At 43.3% G+C, this 22,350-nt stretch overlaps 1 protein-coding gene across 6 annotated transcripts in view; it reads left to right on the top strand.

Annotated features, from left to right (window-relative positions):
• The window catches only part of LOC106593124 (histone deacetylase 9-B), a 96,946-nt gene that overhangs the window by 57,812 nt on the left and 16,784 nt on the right, over positions 1-22,350 (top strand). For 4 of the 6 annotated variants that reach the window (XM_082975807.1, XM_082975804.1, XM_082975803.1 and 1 more), the window contains 4 exons: positions 2,348-2,583; positions 9,198-9,363; positions 11,420-11,543; positions 12,562-12,683. In XM_082975807.1, the coding sequence (XP_082831933.1) occupies positions 2,413-2,583; positions 9,198-9,363; positions 11,420-11,543; positions 12,562-12,683 (583 nt within the window). In that variant the 5' untranslated portion in view covers positions 2,348-2,412. The remainder of the gene's footprint in view (positions 1-2,347; positions 2,584-9,197; positions 9,364-11,419; positions 11,544-12,561; positions 12,684-22,350) is intronic. The other 2 variants (XM_082975805.1, XM_082975806.1) reach the window with 1 other exon arrangement.

The raw sequence follows: 22,350 nt of genomic DNA, 5'->3' as shown, positions 1-22,350 counted from the left end.
TGTAAATGAGAGGAGGAGAGATACAGTGATACAGTAACCTGGGTTTAACCATAATCTCCTCTGGGGCAGAGAGAAAAAAATTGGACATACCAATTAGGATCTGGCAAAAAATCAGTTATAGAACCCATTGCCCTTTATGGTTGTGAGGTCTGGGGTTCGCTCACCAACCAAGAATTCACAAAATGGGCCAAACACCAAATTGAGACTCTCCATTGAGACTCTCCATGCAGAATTCTGAAAAAATATATTTTGTGTACAACGTAAAAACACCAAATAATGCATGCAGAGCAGAATTAGGCCAATACCCGCTAATTATCAAAATCCTGAAAAGAGCTGTTGAATTCTACATCCACCTAAAAGGAAGCGATTCCCAAACCTTCCATAACAAAGCCATCCCCTACAGAGAGATGAACCTGGAGAAGAGTCCCCTAAGCATGCTGGTCCTGGGGCTCTGTTCATAAACTCAAACAGACCCCACAGAGCCCCAGGACAGCAACACAATTAGACCCAACCAAATCATGAGAAAACAAAAAGATAATTACTTGACACATTGGAAAGAATTCACAAAAAAACTGAGCAAACTATAATGCTATTTGGCCCTAAACAGAGAGTACACAGTGGCAGAATACGTGACCACTGTGACTGACCCAAACTTAAGGAAATCTTTGACTTTGTACAGACTCGGTGAGCATAGCCTTGCTATTGAGAAAGGCTGCCGAAGGCAGACCTGGCTCTCAAGAGAAGACAGGCTATGTGCACACTGCCCATAAAATGAGGCTGGAAACTGAGCTGCACTTCTTAACCTAATGCCAAATGTATGACCATATTAGAGACATATTTCCCTCAGATTACACAGATACACAAAGAATTTGAAAACAAACCTAGTTTTGATAAACTCCCATGTTTATTGGGTGAAATAACACAGTGTGCATCACAGCAGCAAGATTTGTGACCTGTTGCCACAAGAAAAGGGAACCAGCGAAGAACAAACACACATGTAAATACAACCCATATTTATGCTTATTTATTGTCCCTTTTGTACTTTAAATAATATGACATTCATTTTTATTGTTTATTATCTAATTCACTTGCTTTGGCAATGTTAACATATGTTTTCCCATGCCAATAAAGCCTTAAATTGAAATAAAACTGAGTAGAGAGAGAGAGAGAGAGAGAGCGAGAGAGAGAGAGAGAGAGAGAGAGAGAGAGAGAGAGAGAGAGAGAGAGAGAGAGAGAGAGAGGAGAGAGAGAGAGAGAGAGAGAGAGAGAGAGAGAGAGAGAGAGAGAGGAAGAGAGGGAGAGAGAGAGAGAGAGAGAGAGATAGAGAGGGGGAGAGAGAGAGGGAGAGAGTGAGTGAGTGAGTGAGTGAGTGAGTGAGTGAGTGAGTGAGTGAGTGAGTGAGTGAGTGAGTGAGTGAGTGAGTGAGTGAGTGAGTGAGTGAGTGAGTGAGTGAGTGAGTGAGTGAGTGAGTGAGTGAGTGAGTGAGTGAGAGAGAAGGGGAACACCAAAACAAGAACAAACAAACAGAGTCCAAACTCACAAACATTTTTATTTTTATTTTGTTAATAATTAAAACATTAAATTGGAAACCAGAGATGTGTTCTGGTTGATGATGCAGAGTGGAGGGAATCAAGAGGGAGCACATCCCCTAAACGGATGGTTTATTTATTTATTTATGGAGCCGTGAACAGACAGGATTTGTATGTAAATATTGAAATAACTACTGAGACATGTCGTGCCAAGGGTCCATTGAGTCTCTGTGCTGTTGCCCTAAGTGGGATCCCTGAAGACTTGAAGGCTTTGTGTCAGGAAGTGATCTGCTGTTTGTTTATAGAAACTGTAATATAATTGTGGCTTTTTGAGGATGACACGAGAAGAGGAGACGCAGGGAGGAGAAGAGGAGAGGCAGGGAGGAGGAGAGACAGAGGCAGGGAGGAGGGAAGGCAGAGCGGCAGGGAGGAGGAGAGAGAGAGGTAGGGAGGAGGAGAGACAGAGAGGCAGGGAGGAGGAGAGACAGAGAGGTAGGGAGGAGGAGCGGCAGGGAGGAGCAGAGGCAAAGAGAAGTTCCTGTCTTTGGTTCCTGTCTCTCTCTCTTTTTTCTTTTGGTGCTGTGCCCATAAGCTGTCTTTCCCTTCGAAAGCTTCTCCTCTTTCCTCTGCTGAAAACACCATGCACTTTCTATAGGCACTCATGTAATGCAAAGTACAGTTTGTTCTCTGCTACGGGACTGTTAAGTAATTCAGAGTGGTAACTCACTAAGACTAATGTAGGTATGTTTATGAATATGAATATAATATAGGAAAATATTGTGCTCATAGTTCATATTCTCCCTCCCTCCCTCTCCCAGTGGACATTAAGCCAGAGGTACTTTTGGACCCCGTGTCTCCGTTGGACCTGCGTACAGACCTGAGGATGCTGGGGCCTGGCTCGGACCCGGGAATGTGGGAGCGTCAGTTGCAGCAGGAGCTGCTCCTCATCCAGAAACAGCAGCAGGTCCAGAAACAGCTGCTGATCAGCGAGTTCCAGAAGCAGCATGAGAATCTGACCCGCCAGCACCAGGCCCAGCTCCAGGAGCACCTCAAGGTCAGGACTACAACATCAACTACAGTATAGTATAGTAACAGTAGTATAGCATAGTATAGTATAGCACAGCATAGTATAGTATAGTATAGCAACCGCAGTATAGTACAGCGACAGTAGTATAATAGAGTACAGTATAGTATAGTATAGCATAGCATAGTATAGTATAGTACAACAACAGTAGTATAGAATAGTATAGTATAGCATAGCATAGCATAGCACAGTATAGCAACAGTAGTATAGTATAGTATAGTATAGTATAGTATAGTAATAGTATAGTATAGTATAGTATAGTATATTATAGAATAGAAACTGACACACCAGCACCAGGCCTAGCATCAGGAGCAAATCAAAGTCGGAATCTCTCACAGTTAAACAGAACAATAGTTTACAAACAGTAGTATAGCATAGTCAGAGTATAGTAATATTAGAATAGTATAGTAATAACATAGTATAGTAATGGTATAGTATAGAAATAGTATAGTAATAATATTGTCTAATACAGTGATATTATAGTAATAATAGAGTATAGTATAGTGATAGTAGGATAGTATAGTATAGTAATAGTATAGTAATAATATAGTATAGTAATAGTACAGAAAGGAATTGTATGGCAATAGTATAGTAATGGTATAGAATTAGTATAGTATAGTAATAGTATAGCAACAGTGTAGTAATAGTATAGAAATAGTATAGTAATAGTATAGCAATTTTAGCATTGTATAGTAGTACTATAGTAATATTAGCATAATATAGTAATAGTATAGTGATAGTATAGTAATATTAGCATAGTATAGTAATAGTTTAGAATACAGTATAGTGACATTGGCATAGTATAGTAATAGAATAGAAATAGTATAGTACTAGTATGGTAATAGGATAGTAATCGTATAGCAATATTAGCATAGCATAGTAATAGTATAGAAATAGTATAGTAATAGTATTCTATAGTAATATTATGGTAATAGTATAGTACAGTAGTAGTATACAGTAGTATAGTAATAGTATTGAAATAGTGATAGTATAGCAATGGTATAGCATAGCAATATTGTAGAAGTAGTATAGTAATAGTAATATTAGCATGGTATAGTAATGGTATAGTATAGTAATAGCAATAATATTGTATAATATAGTATATAAATAGTATAGTATAGGAATAATATAGCATAGTAAAGTAATAGTATAGTAATAATATAGCATAGTATAGTAATAGTAGGATAACATAGTAATATTACTGTAATAGTACAGTACTGTAATATTATTGTAATAGTACAGTAATAATATAGTATGGCATAGTAATAGCATAGTATAGAAATAGTATAGTAATAGTATGGTAATTGTATAGTAGTAGTACAGTGATGGTACAGCGCTAGTATAGTAATATTAGCATAGTATAGCATAGTAATAATATAGTGTAGTAATAGTATACTATAGTACTATAATAGTATAGTAATAGTACAGTAATAGTATCAAATCAAATCAAAATCAAAGTTATTTATATAGCCCTTCTTACATCAGCTGATATCACAAAGTGCTGTACAGAAACCCAGCCTAAAACCCCAAACAGCAAGCAATGCAGGTGTAGAAGCACGGTGGCTATGGAAAACTCCCTAGAAAGGCCAAAACCTAGGAAGAAACCTAGAGAGGAACCAGGCTATGAGGGGTGGCCAGTCCTCTTCTAGCTGTGCCGGGTGGAGATTATAACAGCACATGGCCTAGATGTTCAAAAGTAATATAGTATAGTAATATTATAGTAATAGCAATAATATATTATAGTATAGTAATAGTAGCATTGTATAGTATAGTAATAGTATAGTAATAGTGAATATATAGTAGTTCATAATTCTTGTGTGTGAAAGTAGTACTATATCTTTGATGCAAGGTTGCTTGAGTATAGGCTATGCTAGGAGAAAAACAGTCACCGATGCTCACTGGGAACAATGCTTCAAGATACAGTGCATTCGGAAAGTATTTAGACCCATTCCCTTTTTCCACATTTTCTTACTTTACAGCCTTATTCTAAAATTGATTAAATTAATTATCATCAATCTACACACAATACCCCATAATGACAAAGCTAAAACAGGTTATTACCTTATTTACATAAGTATTCAGACCTTTTGCTATGAGACTCGAAATTGAGCTTGGGTGCATCCTGTTTCCATTGATCATCCTTGAGGTGTTTCTACAACTTAATTGGAGTTCATCTGTGGTAATTTCAATTGATTGGACATGATTTGGAAAGGCACACACCTGTATATATAAGGTCCCACAGTTGACAGTGCATGTCAGTTCAAAAACCAAGCCACGGGGTCGAAGGAATTGTCCGTAGAGCTCCGAGACAGGATTGTGTCGAGGCACAGATCTGGAGCAGGGTACCAAAGAATGTCTGCAGCATTGAAGGTCCACAAGAACACAGTGACCTCCATCATTCTTAAATGGAATTAAATGGAAGAAGTTTGGAACTAGGGCTGGGCGATATGGCCAAAATCTCATATCCCGATATAGGTCATTTCATATCTCGATAACGATACATATCACGATATAGCACATTTTCTGTAAATTCAATGAATAAATAGTTTATATAAAATGACCACATGTAAAGGCCTATTTCTTATTACATTTTGAATTAAATTCAACAAATAAAGGTACTTACTCATATTTGATTATTTCTCCTTTTATTTATAACCTTTGTGCAAATTTTAAATGAAGCATGTAACAAATCTAAAATATTAATGTATAAAATATAAAAAGGTAAATAGAAAACACCTCAACTACAGTTGCAAACAAAATAAATATAGGCCTAATATATATATATATATATATATATATATATATATATATATACACTGCTCAAAAAAATAAAGGGAACACTAAAATAACACATCCTAGATCTGAATGAATGAAATAATCTTATTAAATACTTTTTACATAGTTGAATGTGCTGACAACAAAATCACACAAAAATAATCAATGGAAATCCAATGTATCAACCCATGGAGGTCTGGATTTGGAGTCACACTCAAAATTAAAGTGGAAAACCACACTACAGGCTGATCCAACTTTGATGTAATGTCCTTAAAACAAGTCAAAATGAGTCTCAGTAGTGTGTGTGGCCTCCACGTGCCTGTATGATCTCCCTACAACGCCTGGGCATGCTCCTGATGAGGTGGCGGATGGTCTCCTGAGGGATCTCCTCCCAGACCTGGACTAAAGCATCCGCCAACTCCTGGACAGTCTGTGGTGCAACGTGGCGTTGGTGGATGGAGCGAGACATGATGTCCCAGATGTGCTCAATTGGATTCAGGTCTGGGGAACGGGCGGGCCAGTCCATAGCATCAATGCCTCTCTTGCAGGAACTGCTGACACACTCCAGCCACATGAGGTCTAGCATTGTCTTGCATTAGGAGGAACCCAGGGCCAACCGCACCAGCATATGGTCTCACAAGGGGTCTGAGGATCTCATCTCGGTACCTAATGGCAGTCAGGCTACCTCTGGCGAGCACATGGAGGGCTGTGCGGCCCCCCAAAGAAATGCCACCCCACACCATGACTGACCCACCGCCAAACCGGTCATGCTGGAGGATGTTGCAGGCAGCAGAACGTTCTCCATGGCGTCTCCAGACTCTGTCACGTCTGTCACATGTGCTCAGTGTGAACCTGCTTTCATCTGTGAAGAGCACAGGGCGCCAGTGGCGAATTTGCCAATCTTGGTGTTCTCTGGCAAATGCCAAACGTCCTGCACGGTGTTGGGCTGTAAGGACAACCCCCACCTGTGGACGTCGGGCCCTCATACCACCCTCATGGAGTCTGTTTCTGACCGTTTGAGCAGACACATGCACATTTGTGGCCTGCTGGAGGTCATTTTGCAGGGCTCTGGCAGTGCTCCTCCTGCTCCTCCTTGCACAAAGGCGGAGGTAGCGGTCCTGCTGCTGGGTTGTTGCCCTCCTACGGCCTCCTCCACGTCTCCTGATGTACTGGCCTGTCTCCTGGTAGCGCCTCCATGCTCTGGACACTACGCTGACAGACACAGCAAACCTTCTTGCCACAGCTCACATTGATGTGCCATCCTGGATGAGCTGCACTACCTGAGCCACTTGTGTGGGTTGTAGACTCCATCTCATGCTACCACTAGAGTGAAAGCACCGCCAGCATTCAAAAGTGACCAAAACATCAGCCAGGAAGCATAGGAACTGAGAAGTGGTCTGTGGTCACCACCTGCAGAACCACTCCTTTATTGGGGGTGTCTTGCTAATTGCCTATAATTTCCACCTGTTGTCTATTCCATTTGCACAATAGCATGTGAAATTTATTGTCAATCAGTGTTGCTTCCTAAGTGGACAGTTTGATTTCACAGAAGTGTGATTGACTTGGAGTTACATTGTGTTGTTTAAGTGTTCCCTTTATTTTTTTGAGCAGTGTATATATTTTGGGGGGCTTGCCTGTTTTGCATGTTATTTTGGCATTAATACGTGTCACATATCAATTTGCATTTGGTACCTTGGGTCAAGTGTTAGCACCAACTCATGAAAGCCCTGTTTCTCGACCGTGTAAATTGGGGCCTTGTCTTTGCAGATGTAAGCTGTAACGGAAGCTGTTATCTCCTTCCATCTTCGTGATTCTTTGCCATATGGTGTGCCGCGGGCAAAAGCCTCTTGCAACGTCTGAGTCTGGGATTTGTTTTGAGCACTCGACTGTACTTTTTTGAGTCTCATCTGTAGACTCTCTTCGTACTGTCTCACATGATTCTTGCGTAGGTGGTAAAATAGGTTAGTGGTGTTGGAGCCTGTTGTCAGGACCGGCCTGCGGCATATTTTGCAGAGGATGGTTTTCTGGTCCGTCAGACTTTTCATACCCAAACCAGCTCTGTGTCTCCGTGCTCTGTGTCACGTTCACTCTCCTCCATGTTTGTTTGTGTTTCAAAGAGTGTGTTTTACGACACAACGAAATAAACGATAGAGCATAATATGAAACGATAGACGTTTTTCTATCGTCGCACAATATATATCGTCATATCACCCAGCCCTATTTGGAACCACCAAGACTCTTCCTAGAGCTGGCCGCTTGGCCAAACTGGGCAATCGGGGCCTTGGTCAGGGAGGTGACCAACAATCCGATGGTCACTCTGACAGAGCGCCAGAGTTCCTCTGTGGAGATGGGAGAATGTTCCAGAAGGACAACCATCTCTGCAGCACTCCACCAATCAGGCCTTTATTGTAGAGTGGCCAGAAGGAAGCCACTCCTCAGTAAAAGGCACATGGCAGTCCGCTTGGTGTTTGCCAAAAGGCAACTTACGGATTCCCAGACCATGAGAAACAAGATTCTCTGGTCTGATGAAACCAAGATTGAACTCTTTGGCCTGAATTCCAAGAGTCATGTCTGGAGGAAACCTGGCACCATTCCTACTGTGAAGAATGGTGGTGGCAGCATCATGCTGTGGGGATGTTTTTCAGTGGCAGGGACTGGGAGACTAGTCAGGATCGAGGGAAAAATGAACGGAGGAAAGTACAGAGAGATGAAAACCTGCTCCAGAGAGCTCAGGACCTCAGACTGGGGGGAAGGTTCACCTTCAACAGGACAATGACCCTAAGCACACAGCCAAGACAACGCAGGAGTGGCTTCGGGACAAGTCTTTGAACGTCCTTGAGTGGCCCAACCAGAGCCCGGACTTGAACCTGATCAAACATCTCTGGAGAGACCTGAAAATAGCTGTGCAGCGACGCTCCCCATCCAAACTGACAGAGCTTGAGAGGATCTGCAGAGAAGAATGAGAGAAACTCCCAAAATATAGGTGTTTGTAGAGTCATACCCATTGCTGCCAAAGGTGCTTCAACAAAATACTGAGTAAAGGGTCTGGATACTTATGTAAATGTCATATTTCCGTTTTTTATTTTTAATACATTTTCAAAAAAATTGAAAAACCTGTTTTTGCTTTGTCACTGTGTGTAGGTTGATGAGGGGGAAAAACTCATCAATTTTAGAATAAGGCTGTGACGTAACACAATGTGGAAAAAGTCAAGGGGTCTGAATATTTTCCGAATGCACTGTAAATACTTCAATATGATCTAGTTATTTTCAGTACAGGTTTCCCCCTTTCTACCAGGACTACACTACACAGCACCTTCACCACTTTAGTTTGTTACTGTATGGATGGGGTCCATACTGTCTGACTGACTGATTGACTGGGTCTCTCTCTCTCTCTCTCTCTCTCTCTCTCTCTCTCTCTCTCTCTCTCTCTCTCTCTCCCTCTCTCTCTCTCTCTTTCGCTCTAACTCCCTCCCTCTCTCTCTCTCTCCCTCTCTCTCTCTCTCTTTCGCTCTAACTCCCTCCCTCCCTCTCTCTTTCTCTCTCTCTCTCTCTCTCTCTCTCTCTCTCTCTCTCTCTCTCTTTCGCTCTAACTCCCTCCCTCCCTCCCTCTCTCTTTCTCTCTCTCTCTCTCTCTCTTTCGCTCTAACTCCCTCCCTCTCTCTTTCTCTCTCTCTCTCTCTCTCTCTCTCTCTCTCTCTCTCTCTCAATCTCTCTCTCTCTCGCTTGCTCTGTCTCTCTCTCCCCCTCTCTCTCTGTATCTCCCTCTGTCTCTCTCTCTCTCTCCCTCTCTCTCTGTGTGTGTGTGTTAGCTGCAACAGGAGCTGCAGGCCATGAAGCAGCAGCAGGAGCTGGTGGAGAAGGAGAGGAGGCAACAGCAGCAGCAGCAGAGCCAGCAGGAGAAGGAGCAGGAGAGACATCGGAGGGAGCAGCATGTCCTCTGTCTCAGCCTCAGGGGCAAGGAGCGCACCAGAGAGAGTAAGAGCTCGCCACCGATCCACTCACCACCGCTAACTCTCTGCCCAATCACTGATAACTAACCTCCTCCCCAACTCAATTGATACTGCATGTATAGATAAATAGAGGGCTCATGAACGAGATTAACCGATAACTAACTGCTAGTTTACTAACCAAAACCTTGGAGGTTGCTAACTCACCTTTTGTCATTGTGGCTCTTTTATCAGAATGGTAATGATTGTAACAGTGCAAGGCTGTACACTGAGATGAACAACCAATGGGGAAACAAGCATTCTTATTTCCAACACTAGCCACGGCTGTAGTGACTAGTGATGACTAATGAGACACTAGCCAAGGCTGTAGTGACTAGTGATGACTAATGAGACACTAGCCAAGGCTGTAGTGACTAGTGATGACTAATGAAACACTAGCCAAGGCTGTAGTGACTAGTGATGACTAATGAAACACTAGCCAAGGCTGTAGTGACTAGTGATGACTAATGAGACACTAGCCAAGGCTGTAGTGACTAGTGATGACTAATGAGACAATAGCCAAGGCTGTAGTGACTAGTGATGACTAATGAAACACTAGCCAAGCCTGGAGTGACTAGTGATGACTAATGAAACACTAGCCAAGCCTGGAGTGACTAGTGATGACTAATGAAACACTAGCCAAGGCTGTAGTGACTAGTGATGACTAATGAGACACTAGCCAAGGCTGTAGTGACTAGTGATGACTAATGAGACACTAGCCAAGGCTGTAGTGACTAGTGATGACTAATGAAACACTAGCCAAGGCTGTAGTGACTAGTGATGACTAATGAAACACTAGCCAAGGCTGTAGTGACTAGTGATGACTAATGAGACACTAGCCAAGGCTGTAGTGACTAGTGATGACTAATGAAACACTAGCCAAGGCTGTAGTGACTAGTGATGACTAATGAGACACTAGCCAAGGCTGTAGTGACTAGTGATGACTAATGAAACACTAGCCAAGGCTGTAGTGACTAGTGATGACTAATGAGACACTAGCCAAGGCTGTAGTGACTAGTGATGACTAATGAAACACTAGCCAAGGCTGTAGTGACTAGTGATGACTAATGAAACACTAGCCAAGGCTGTATTGACTAGTGATGACTAATGAAACACTAGCCAAGGCTGTAGTGACTAGTGATGACTAATGAGACACTAGCCAAGGCTGTAGTGACTAGTGATGACTAATGAAACACTAGCCAAGGCTGGAGTGACTAGTGATGACTAATGAAACACTAGCCAAGGCTGTAGTGACTAGTGATGACTAATGAAACACTAGCCAAGGCTGGAGTGACTAGTGATGACTAATGAAACACTAGCCAAGGCTGGAGTGACTAGTGATGACTAATGAAACACTAGCCAATGCTGTAGTGACTAGTGATGACTAATGAAACACTAGCCAAGGCTGTAGTGACTAGTGATGACTAATGAGACACTAGCCAAGGCTGTGACTTGGGCTTTATTGTTGCATGTTCTTTCCCCACTAGAGGGAGATGTTCCTACATTAGATGTGGATCCACTCAGAAAGATCAATTCTATGGGAAATAAAAGACCTGCTATTTGGTGTGCTAATTATGGATAGTGTTAAAAATCATACAATGTGAGACTCATATTACAGAGCAATACATTGTGGGGATGTGATGAAAACCTACTATAGAATAGGTAAACCCAGTATCTACCATTTCAATGCAACAATATGTGTGGATGTGATGAAAACCTACTAGATGTACGTGCTGTATAGATATACCTATGGTAGACAGAGTCTGCATCCCCAATGGCACCCTATACCCTATATAGTGTGCTACTTTGTATTTTTATGTTTGAAAAAAGCAGTGCACTATAAAGTGAATAGTGTGCCATTGGGGACACATTGTCTCTAAATCTATACCCCCTGAGCCCCAGGGTGACCCCAATCCCTGTCTCTCTCTGAGACTGTACCTCATGGGCCCCAGGGTGACCCCAATCCCTGTCTCTCTATAAGTCTGTACCCCCTGAGCCCCAGGGTGACCCCAATCCCTGTCTCTCTCTGGCTGCTGGTCTCACAGGTGCTGTGGCCAGTAATGAGGTGAAGCAGAAACTCCAAGAGTTTCTGTTGAGTAAATCAAACAAGGACCTGTCCACTGCCGGAGCCACACACACGCTTATCCATCACCCCAAGCTCTGGTACACGTAAGTACCCACTGTTGTGATTCTGTCTAGTAACTTCTTCCACTACTCACTGTTGTGATTCTGTCTAGTAACTTCTTCCACTACTCACTGTTGTGATTCTGTCTAGTAACTTCTTCCACTACTCACTGTTGTGATTCTGTCTAGTAACTTCTTCACTACCCACTGTTGTGATTCTGTCTAGTAACTTCTTCCACTACCCACTGTTGTGATTCTGTCTAGTAACTTCTTCCACTACTCACTGTTGTGATTCTGTCTAGTAACTTCTTCCACTACCCACTGTTGTGATTCTGTCTAGTAACTTCTTCCACTACCCACTGTTGTGATTCTGTCTAGTAACTTCTTCCACTACTCACTGTTGTGATTCTGTCTAGTAACTTCTTCCACTACCCACTGTTGTGATTCTGTCTAGTAACTTCTTCCACTACTCACTGTTGTGATTCTGTCAAGTAACTTCTTCCACTACCCACTGTTGTGATTCTGTCTAGTAACTTCTTCCACTACCCACTGTTGTGATTCTGTCTAGTAACTTCTTCCACTACCCACTGTTGTGATTCTGTCTAGTAACTTCTTCCACTACCCACTGTTGTGATTCTGTCTAGTAACTTCTTCCACTACTCACTGTTGTGATTCTGTCTAGTAACTTCTTCCACTACTCACTGTTGTGATTCTGTCTAGTAACTTATTCCACTACTCACTGTTGTGATTCTGTCTAGTAACTTCTTCCACTACTCACTGTTGTGATTCTGTCTAGTAACTTCTTCCACTACTCACTGTTGTGATTCTGTCTAGTAACTTCTTCCACTACTCACTGTTGTGATTCTGTCTAGTAACTTCTTCCACTACTGGAAAAATACTTAAAAAGCAAGCACACAATTTTTCTTCAGGAAAATTAACTTTTCTAGTTACTATTTATCATTCAAAATGATGTATATATATTTATATATATCACTGTTTGCACTTGGCAAGAAGAAATGAACCAAGATTTGTGACGTGTTGGCGCTGTGTGTTCTGTGTCCAGGTCCTCCCACCACACGTCTCTGGACCAGAGTTCTTCTCCCCTGGGAGGCATGTCTCCTGTCTGCCACTACACACTCCCCTCCCATCAGGACGGACAGGACGACTTCCCACTGAGGAAAACAGGTACGGCCACACACACACGCACCCACCCACCCACCCACACACCCACGCACACACACACACACATGCACGCACACACCCACCCACGCACACACACACACACATGCACGCACACACCCACGCATGGATGGTCATGGATGATAATAGTATGAACTGCTTGGTGGTCATGGATGATAATAGTATGAACTGCTTGGCGGTCATGGATGATAATAGTATGAACTGCTTGGTGGTCATGGATGATAATAGTATGAACTGCTTGGCGGTCATGGATGATAATAGTATGAACTGCTTGGTGGTCATGGATGATAATAGTATGAACTGCTTGGTGGTCATAGATGATAATAGTATGAACTGCTTGGTGGTCATGGATGATAATAGTATGAACTGCTTGGTGGTCATGGATGATAATAGTATGAACTGCTTGGCGGTCATGGATGATAATAGTATGAACTGCTTGGTGGTCATGGATGATAATAGTATGAACTGCTTGGCGGTCATGGATGATAATAGTATGAACTGCTTGGTGGTCATGGATGATAATAGTATGAACTGCTTGGCGGTCATGGATGATAATAGTATGAACTGCTTGGTGGTCATGGATGATAATAGTATGAACTGCTTGGTGGTCATGGATGATAATAGTATGAACTGCTTGGTGGTCATGGATGATAATAGTATGAACTGCTTGGCGGTCATGGATGATAATAGTATGAACTGCTTGGTGGTCATGGATGATAATAGTATGAACTGCTTGGCGGTCATGGATGATAATAGTATGAACTGCTTGGCGGTCATGGATGATAATAGTATGAACTGCTTGGTGGTCATGGATGATAATAGTATGAACTGCTTGGTGGTCATGGATGATAATAGTATGAACTGCTTGGCGGTCATGGATGATAATAGTATGAACTGCTTGGCGGTCATGGATGATAATAGTATGAACTGCTTGGCGGTCATGGATGATAATAGTATGAACTGCTTGGTGGTCATGGATGATAATAGTATGAACTGCTTGGTGGTCATAGATGATAATAGTATGAACTGCTTGGTGGTCATGGATGATAATAGTATGAACTGCTTGGTGGTCATAGATGATAATAGTATGAACTGCTTGGTGGTCATGGATGATAATAGTATGAACTGCTTGGTGGTCATAGATGATAATAGTATGAACTGCTTGGTGGTCATGGATGATAATAGTATGAACTGCTTGGCGGTCATGGATGATAATAGTATGAACTGCTTGGCGGTCATGGATGATAATAGTATGAACTGCTTGGTGGTCATAGATGATAATAGTATGAACTGCTTGGCGGTCATGGATGATAATAGTATGAACTGCTTGGCGGTCATGGATGATAATAGTATGAACTGCTTGGCGGTCATGGATGATAATAGTATGAACTGCTTGGTGGTCATAGATGATAATAGTATGAACTGCTTGGCGGTCATGGATGATAATAGTATGAACTGCTTGGTGGTCATAGATGATAATAGTATGAACTGCTTGGTGGTCATAGATGATAATAGTATGAACTGCTTGGCGGTCATGGATGATAATAGTATGAACTGCTTGGTGGTCATAGATGATAATAGTATGAACTGCTTGGTGGTCATAGATGATAATAGTATGAACTGCTTGGCGGTCATGGATGATAATAGTATGAACTGCTTGGTGGTCATAGATGATAATAGTATGAACTGCTTGGTGGTCATGGATCATAATAGTATGAACTGCTTGGTGGTCATAGATGATAATAGTATGAACTGCTTGGCGGTCATGGATGATAATAGTATGAACTGCTTGGTGGTCATAGATGATAATAGTATGAACTGCTTGGCGGTCATGGATGATAATAGTATGAACTTTCTGTACAGAAAAAGGAAAGGTAAACATGAAGAAAGTTGGGGCGGAACTTGTAAGACGGCGACCATGTCGCGTACAAACACATACGGTCACGCACAACAGCATACACTAAACCGCATACACCAGCATAAATTGACCATACTCAACCACAATCAAACTATTTTTAACACTTAATTCCAAATGAACTGCAGGACATTCCAAAGTATTTTATATCCTTCTATTCTCATAAGTGTTTACATTAAGATATGTGTGGATAAATCCTTCAACAGACATCTTGTCCTCAACCAGTAGTGTGTGTCTGTCTGCAGGGTGGTACAATTACCTTCCATCAATGAGTTATTAATACAATGAATGTGCTGTGACCTCTGTCATCCCAGGGTTACCTCTGTGTATCCACACAGCATTTCCTGACCATACTGATGACCTGCTAATGACATCAGTTAGGCCTATTATGACCTTTGAACCTCCACCCCGCCCCCAAGGCCCCTCTCACCCCTCGTACCCCTTCAGGGGACCCCTTACTCAAATAATGGGGAGGGGTTACGAGGTAAGCCAGAGCAGTAATATCTATCAGAATCCTTCCCTCCTATTTGACCTCTCCCAACACAGAGCCAAACGCGTGCAACACCGACAGAACACTAACACACACTGTTGAAAATATCATACAAAACCAATGCAATCTTTTTTTGTTGTATTGTAAGTTGATGATGCTATATATTGTGTGTTATTTTCCTCACAAAGACATAGGCTACAATACTGTTCCCTAAGAACTAACTCCAGTCTTTGGTTATTGTGTTATTAACGGTAATACACAGACGAAAGCCTAGGCCTCACTGTTAGGGCTTCTCAGTTGAACAGTTAATGGAAGACTAAAAGCACCTTTCATTTCTTTAGAGTTATGAGCTCCACTAACTCTTTTGAAAACACACAACTTGTCAGCAAAAGGCAGCTCAGGTTTGTTGGTTTAAAGCTGAGGATCTCTCTAGGGAACACTGTATAAATAAGAATTATACCTCCCTCTTGGTTTCACTGCGCCACAAGCTAAAACGGTTCATAATTTTGCTGTGAGGTCACGGAAATGACATTACATTCTTTCCCTTTTGTGTCTCGTCAAATTACGGCGGTAAACAATAGTACCTGTTTAATGACTTTACCGCATGAGCTGGCATATTGTGTATAAACACAATTTAGAGATCAGGCTAGGGGAATTATATTGTCTGTTTTTTTGGTACTTTGTAATATACATTTAAGCTAATTTGTAGTCATTGTGGAGACTTTGTGATTAAAATATCAACTGGGGAAGCACATGAAAGACAATTGTGTTTATTGTGTCTCTCTTTGAAAAAACAATCTCGCACCAGGAAATACCTCCTCTCTCTCTGTCTGGTAACATACCTGTAAACGTAGGAGGTTAGGAGTGGCCTGCGAGTCCAAATAACCAGTTCCCAAAGTAAAATAATGTGCCGCATCCAAATAAGAGGGTTCCCAGAAATGATTTTGAATTTATCTTGCGAGGCAGACAGAGTCTTACCATCAATGCTTTAGCCTATGTTTACCTTTGACGCAAGCTGCAAAGAAACAGCAAATTTATGAACACTAACAAAACTCTGCTTGCCTTACTTTTTGCAGGACTAAATTATAATAATCCTTATGATCTCCCTTTTGGATTATCTTCAAATAATCTCTGTTTCTCTGAGTAATTCTTATGCATTGATAAAAGCCCCTTATAAAAACATTTCCTGCCCTTTGGATTCTAGAATCTATATGTGGTCATTTCCTGTGCGAGCCCCCCCCCCCATTTCCTGTCCATCTTCATTAAAGTCCTCTGAGAGATTGGCACGGAAGGGACACACACAAAGGTAGTGTTGTTCCTGGACACGTTGTCCGTCATCGATAGCTGACACTCTGACAGGCAGGTGTCACTGAGTTAAGAGGACTGTTGCCGGGCAGAATGAAGTAAGACACCACTGTTTGTTTAAGCAAAAACAGCCTTCTGAAAACAAAGTGGAGAAGACTTTACAGGTCTGGGTTGAGTCGCAAATGACAACCTATTCCCTATATAGTGTACTACTTTTGACCAGGCCCCAGAGGGTTCTGGTCAAAAGTAGTGCAATATATATGCACTATATAGGGAATAGGGTGCCATTTGGGACACAGTCTGGGAGGTTTGACTACCTGGTTTTTAGCTTGGCTGGTCGTAGGGTCTAACACCTTTTGTTGCAGTTGTTGTGGTGAAACTGTAAACTTTTAGCACTTTTATGATTTGCTTTGAAGCTAGCCACTTAGCCAATTATCCTATGCCATACCTGCCCTGCTGCCTGATGTCTCTGCTGGATAAGTCAAGAGCTACTTTACACAACGAAGATTTTTGTTCCAACAGCCACATGCCTTAAGCATGCCCTTGAAAGCCACAGAACCTTTGTCTTAGTTTGGACGATACCGTTCAGAAGTCTATTTGAAAAAGATCAAACAAGCTTCATTTGACAGGCTATGAAATATGAATTGTTGTTGTTGATGCATTTAAATTGCAGTGGGAGATGGGGAGCCCAGGTGCTCTTATGTTGTTCCATCTACTGTACCACTACTACTTTGATCGTGAACTTTCAGAAACTGTTTGGTGACTTTACTAGCGAGTAGAAAATAGATTTTATTTTAGACAGAAGAAGTGAACTGACTGCTATACATGGTGGTTGTTTCAGTCTATAGCTCCCCACTGGTGACAGACGTCAGTTCAATGTCTATTCCACGTTGGTTCAATGTAATTTCATTGAATGTTGATTCAGCAAGTGTGTGTCCAGTGGGTCCTCATCTCTTCTTCATGGTGTTCCATCAACAGACGTATTAAGGCCAGTGTGTGTCCAGTGGGTCCTCATCTCTTCTTCATGGTGTTCCACCAACAGACTTATTAAGGCCAGTGTGTGTCCAGTGGGTCCTCATCTCTTCTTCATGGTGTTCCATCAACAGACGTATTAAGGCCAGTGTGTGTCCAGTGGGTCCTCATCTCTTCTTCATGGTGTTCCATCAACAGACTTATTAAGGTGAAGGCTGTTTAAGAACTAAGCCCATAAGCATTACAAATGCTTCCTCTCCTCTGGAATCAGTCCATGTTAGGCTTCTCTAATCAGAAAAGGCCTAGCGGATTCATCGTGCTTTGATCACAAGACCGTCTCTTGAATACTTCCTTCACCCCCACCAAAAAAGCTTTTTATTCCACAAAGCAATACAATTCCACGTGATAAACTTGTTTACTTGACCGTACATCCTCTTTGTGCCATGTCCAGGAATAGACGGGGCTCAGGTCATGTGATGCCCCGGGCCGTGGTAAGAACAGCCTGACTTAGAGGAAAAGAGAGGTGCAACACCCTCATCTCCACTCTTGACCCACTTACCAAACGTGTGTAGCAGGTGCAGTGGAAGGAGGATTTCACATTGCTTTCTGAAACCAGGGGATATTTTAAGGTGTGATGCCTGGAGGCACAGTAACCCGCTCCTTGTACCTCCCCGTGGTCAGACAATGATCCGCGCTCATTTCACTAGTAATAGAATCGGGTGAAACATTGTACATTTGTCTGGATTAGATGAGTTCATGGAAGGGTTTATGGATTTTGAAGCCGGTGGTTTTTGATAAGTATGGTAGAATGACTTATGAACAGGGAAAGAATCTGGTTGAGCTGTATAGCTTACCCAGCTGAGCCGAGTTGTATAGTTGAGCCAAGCTGAGCCAGCTGTATATCTGAGCCAGTACAGAATGGTTCAGGTTTGTATAAAAGTAAGGCCTTGTAGCCAACAGCATTCCACCACAGTGTCCCAGCATATAGTCTTTCTGTAAGGCTATATGGCACCCTCTTCCCTACATAGTGCACTATGGGCCCTCTGGGCCTGGTCAAAAGTAGTGCACTATATTGGGAATAGAGTGCCATTTGGGACAGAGCCTAAGAGTCCCCCTAGCCAGCCACCTGGCCTTGTTTTGGTCCAGCAGCCTAATGGAGACAGGCATCACACTGACAGCAGAGTTAACGTTGAGATGTAGTGGAGACAGGCATCACACTGACAGCAGAGTTAACATTGGGATGTAGTGGAGACAGGCATCACACTGACAGCAGAGTTAACATTGAGATGTAGTGGAGACCGGCATCACACTGACAGCAGAGTTAACATTGAGATGTAGTGGAGACAGGCATCACACTGACAGCAGAGTTAACATTGAGATGTAGTGGAGACAGGCATCACACTGACAGCATAGTTAACATTGAGATGTAGTGGAGACAGGCATCACACTGACAGCAGAGATAACATTGAGATGTAGTGGAGACAGGCATCACACTGACAGCAGAGTTAACATTGAGATGTAGTGGAGACAGGCATCACACATTCAGCCTCCACCAACCTCCAACCCAGGACTTTCTAATGTAATAACCTGGTTGATGTATGGACATGTTAAACACATCGTGGCTCATTCATATTGCTACCTGTTTTAGTTGGGTGATGTGTTCTGGGCACTTTGCCAGTTAACCAATGAAGTGGCCCAGGTGTTTGTATCAACGTGAGAGCTGTGTTACTTAGAGATGTCTGCTGCCAGCTTCCCTTCCTGTTGTGTCGTAGGCAGGTAACGCTACCACTGGTTCTTCCACAGAGACAAATGAGATGCGTCCTAAATGGTACCCTATTCCTTAAATACAGTAGTGCACTATATAGGGAATAGGGTGCCGTTTTGGACACAAACATGGTGACAAAGTCTGTCCGTTTCCCACCTCGCCGCTGTCTGGCGTTCCCGTGGCGACGGAGCGGTTGGGATGCGGGTGCTCGGTGGCAGCAAGCGGAGCGGTGGTAAAAATAGAAAGCAATCAGGGCAGCGGGGCATGAAGCGGATTCATGAAGACTCCCTGCAGCGCTTTCTCTCCTTCTATCTATCTCTCTCTCGCTCTTCCTCTCTTGCAGTACCCTTCGCTTGCAGGACTGATGGCTGATGGACAGGGAAAGAGAGGGGCTGGTGCTGCTGTATTTGACAGGACTCTCAAAATAGAAGCATCTGGCCCTGTCAACACCCCCTTAACCCCCCCCCCCCCCCCCCCCCCCCCTCGTGTTCTCCCCTCCCCTCGTCTCCCTTGTGCAACATCACGTCGTATGGTCGCATCACAAAAACAACCCTTCTCAATAGTTGAGCTCAAGGAAAGGCTAAATAATTTAAACAACATGGTGTTTAGTTTTTGTATAATACTGAGATAGCCGTTTATGTAACTTTGTGCTCCATCCTTCTCCTACAGCACTAGTAGGTTGACCTCTGTGTTGATCTGGATCCTCCTCCTACAGCACTAGTAGGTTGACCTCTGTGTTGATCTGGATCCTCCTCCTACAGCACTAGTAGGTTGACCTCTGTGTTGATCTGGATTCTCCTCCTACAGCACTAGTAGGTTGACCTCTGTGTTGATCTGGATCCTCCTCCTACAGCACTAGTAGGTTGACCTCTGTGTTGATCTGGATCCTCCTCCTACAGCACTAGTAGGTTGACCTGTGTGTTGATCTGGATCCTCCTCCTACAGCACTAGTAGGTTGACCTCTGTGTTGATCTGGATCCTCCTCCTACAGCCCTAGTAGGTTGACCTCTGTGTTGATCTGGATCCTCCTCCTACAGCACTAGTAGGTTGACCTCTGTGTTGATCTGGATCCTCCTCCTACAGCACTAGTAGGTTGACCTCTGTGTTGATCTGGATCCTCCTCCTACAGCACTAGTAGGTTGACCTCTGTGTTGATCTGGATTCTCCTCCTACAGCACTAGTAGGTTGACCTCTGTGTTGATCTGGATCCTCCTCCTACAACACTAGTAGGTTGACCTCTGTGTTGATCTGGATCCTCCTCCTACAGCACTAGTAGGTTGACCTCTGTGTTGATCTGGATCCTCCTCCTACAACACTAGTAGGTTGACCTCTGTGTTGATCTGGATCCTCCTCCTACAGCACTAGTAGGTTGACCTCTGTGTTGATCTGGATTCTCCTCCTACAGCACTAGTAGGTTGACCTCTGTGTTGATCTGGATCCTCCTCCTACAGCACTAGTAGGTTGACCTCTGTGTTGATCTGGATCCTCCTCCTACAGCACTAGTAGGTTGACCTCTGTGTTGATCTGGATCCTCCTCCTACAGCACTAGTAGGTTGACCTCTGTGTTGATCTGGATCCTCCTCCTACAGCACTAGTAGGTTGACCTCTGTGTTGATCTGGATCCTCCTCCTACAGCACTAGTAGGTTGACCTCTGTGTTGATCTGGATCCTCCTCCTACAGCACTAGTAGGTTGACCTGTGTGTTGATCTGGATCCTCCTCCTACAACACTAGTAGGTTGACCTCTGTGTTGATCTGGATCCTCCTCCTACAACACTAGTAGGTTGACCTCTGTGTTGATCTGGATCCTCCTCCTACAGCACTAGTAGGTTGACCTCTGTGTTGATCTGGATCCTCCTCCTACAGCACTAGTAGGTTGACCTGTGTGTTGATCTGGATCCTCCTCCTACAGCACTAGTAGGTTGACCTCTGTGTTGATCTGGATCCTCCTCCTACAACACTAGTAGGTTGACCTCTGTGTTGATCTGGATCCTCCTCCTACAGCACTAGTAGGTTGACCTCTGTGTTGATCTGGATCCTCCTCCTACAGCACTAGTAGGTTGACCTGTGTGTTGATCTGGATCCTCCTCCTACAGCACTAGTAGGTTGACCTCTGTGTTGATCTGGATCCTCCTCCTACAGCACTAGTAGGTTGACCTCTGTGTTAATCTGGATGTCAGTAGTGTTAAAGTGTGAGTGGACGGGGATTCCAGGGCTGGAGAGAGAAAGAGAGAGAGAGAGAGAGAGACTGGGCCTTGGCTGAGCCATGGATGCGTCCCAAATAGCACCCTCAGTATTCCTTATTAGCGCCCATAGGGCTCTGGTCAAAATTAGTGCACTAAATAGGCAATAGGGTGTAATTGGAGCTAGGCTGAGCTGGCCTACTGACTGACTCCTCAGTCTCCTCAGGGCTTGACAGGATCATCCTCATCATCACCGCCACGCCTCAACAACACTCAGACACAACAACAACCCTTAATTATATCAACACACTCAGTTGCAGTCTGTACTGTGTGATGCTAGATAGATATTTGACTGAAATATGAACGTTTTTTTTCCAATACATTTCTGTATATATCAAAGATGTTGCTCTTGCTGCTGGGGATTCTCTGATCCACCTCTACGCAGACGACACCATTCTGTACACATCTGGCCCTTCTTTGGACAATGTGCTAACAAACCTCCAAACGAGCTTCAACGCCATACAACACTCCTTCCGTGGCCTCCAACTGCTCTTAAAAGCTATTAAAACCAAATGCATGCTTTTCAACCGTTGCCCGCACCGCCCGCCCGTCCAGCATCACTACTCTGGACGGTTCTGACTTAGAATATGTGGACAACTACAAATACCTAGGTGTCTGGCTAGACTGTAAACTCTCCTTCCAGACTCACATTAAGCATCTCCAATCCAAAATTAAATCTAGAATCGGCTTCCTATTTCGCAACAAAGCCTCCTTCACTCATGCTGCCAAACATACCCTCGTAAAACTGACTATCCTACTGATCCTTGACTTTGGCGATGTCATTTACAAAATAACCCCCAACACTCTACTTAGACTACATCCAGTTTGCTATCACAGTGCCATCTGTTTTATCACCAAAGCCCCATATACTACCCACCACTGCGACCTGTACGCTCTCGTTGGATGGCCCTCACTACATATCCGTCGCCAAACCCACTGGCTCCAGGTCATCTATAAGTCTTT

Source organism: Salmo salar, chromosome 05, assembly GCF_965601325.2.
Source record: "Salmo salar chromosome 05, fSalSal1, whole genome shotgun sequence".
In the NCBI taxonomy this organism is placed as follows: Eukaryota; Metazoa; Chordata; class Actinopteri; order Salmoniformes; family Salmonidae; genus Salmo; species Salmo salar.
Note: the sequence above shows the minus strand (reverse complement) of the source record. Positions and strands in the feature narration are given on the sequence as shown.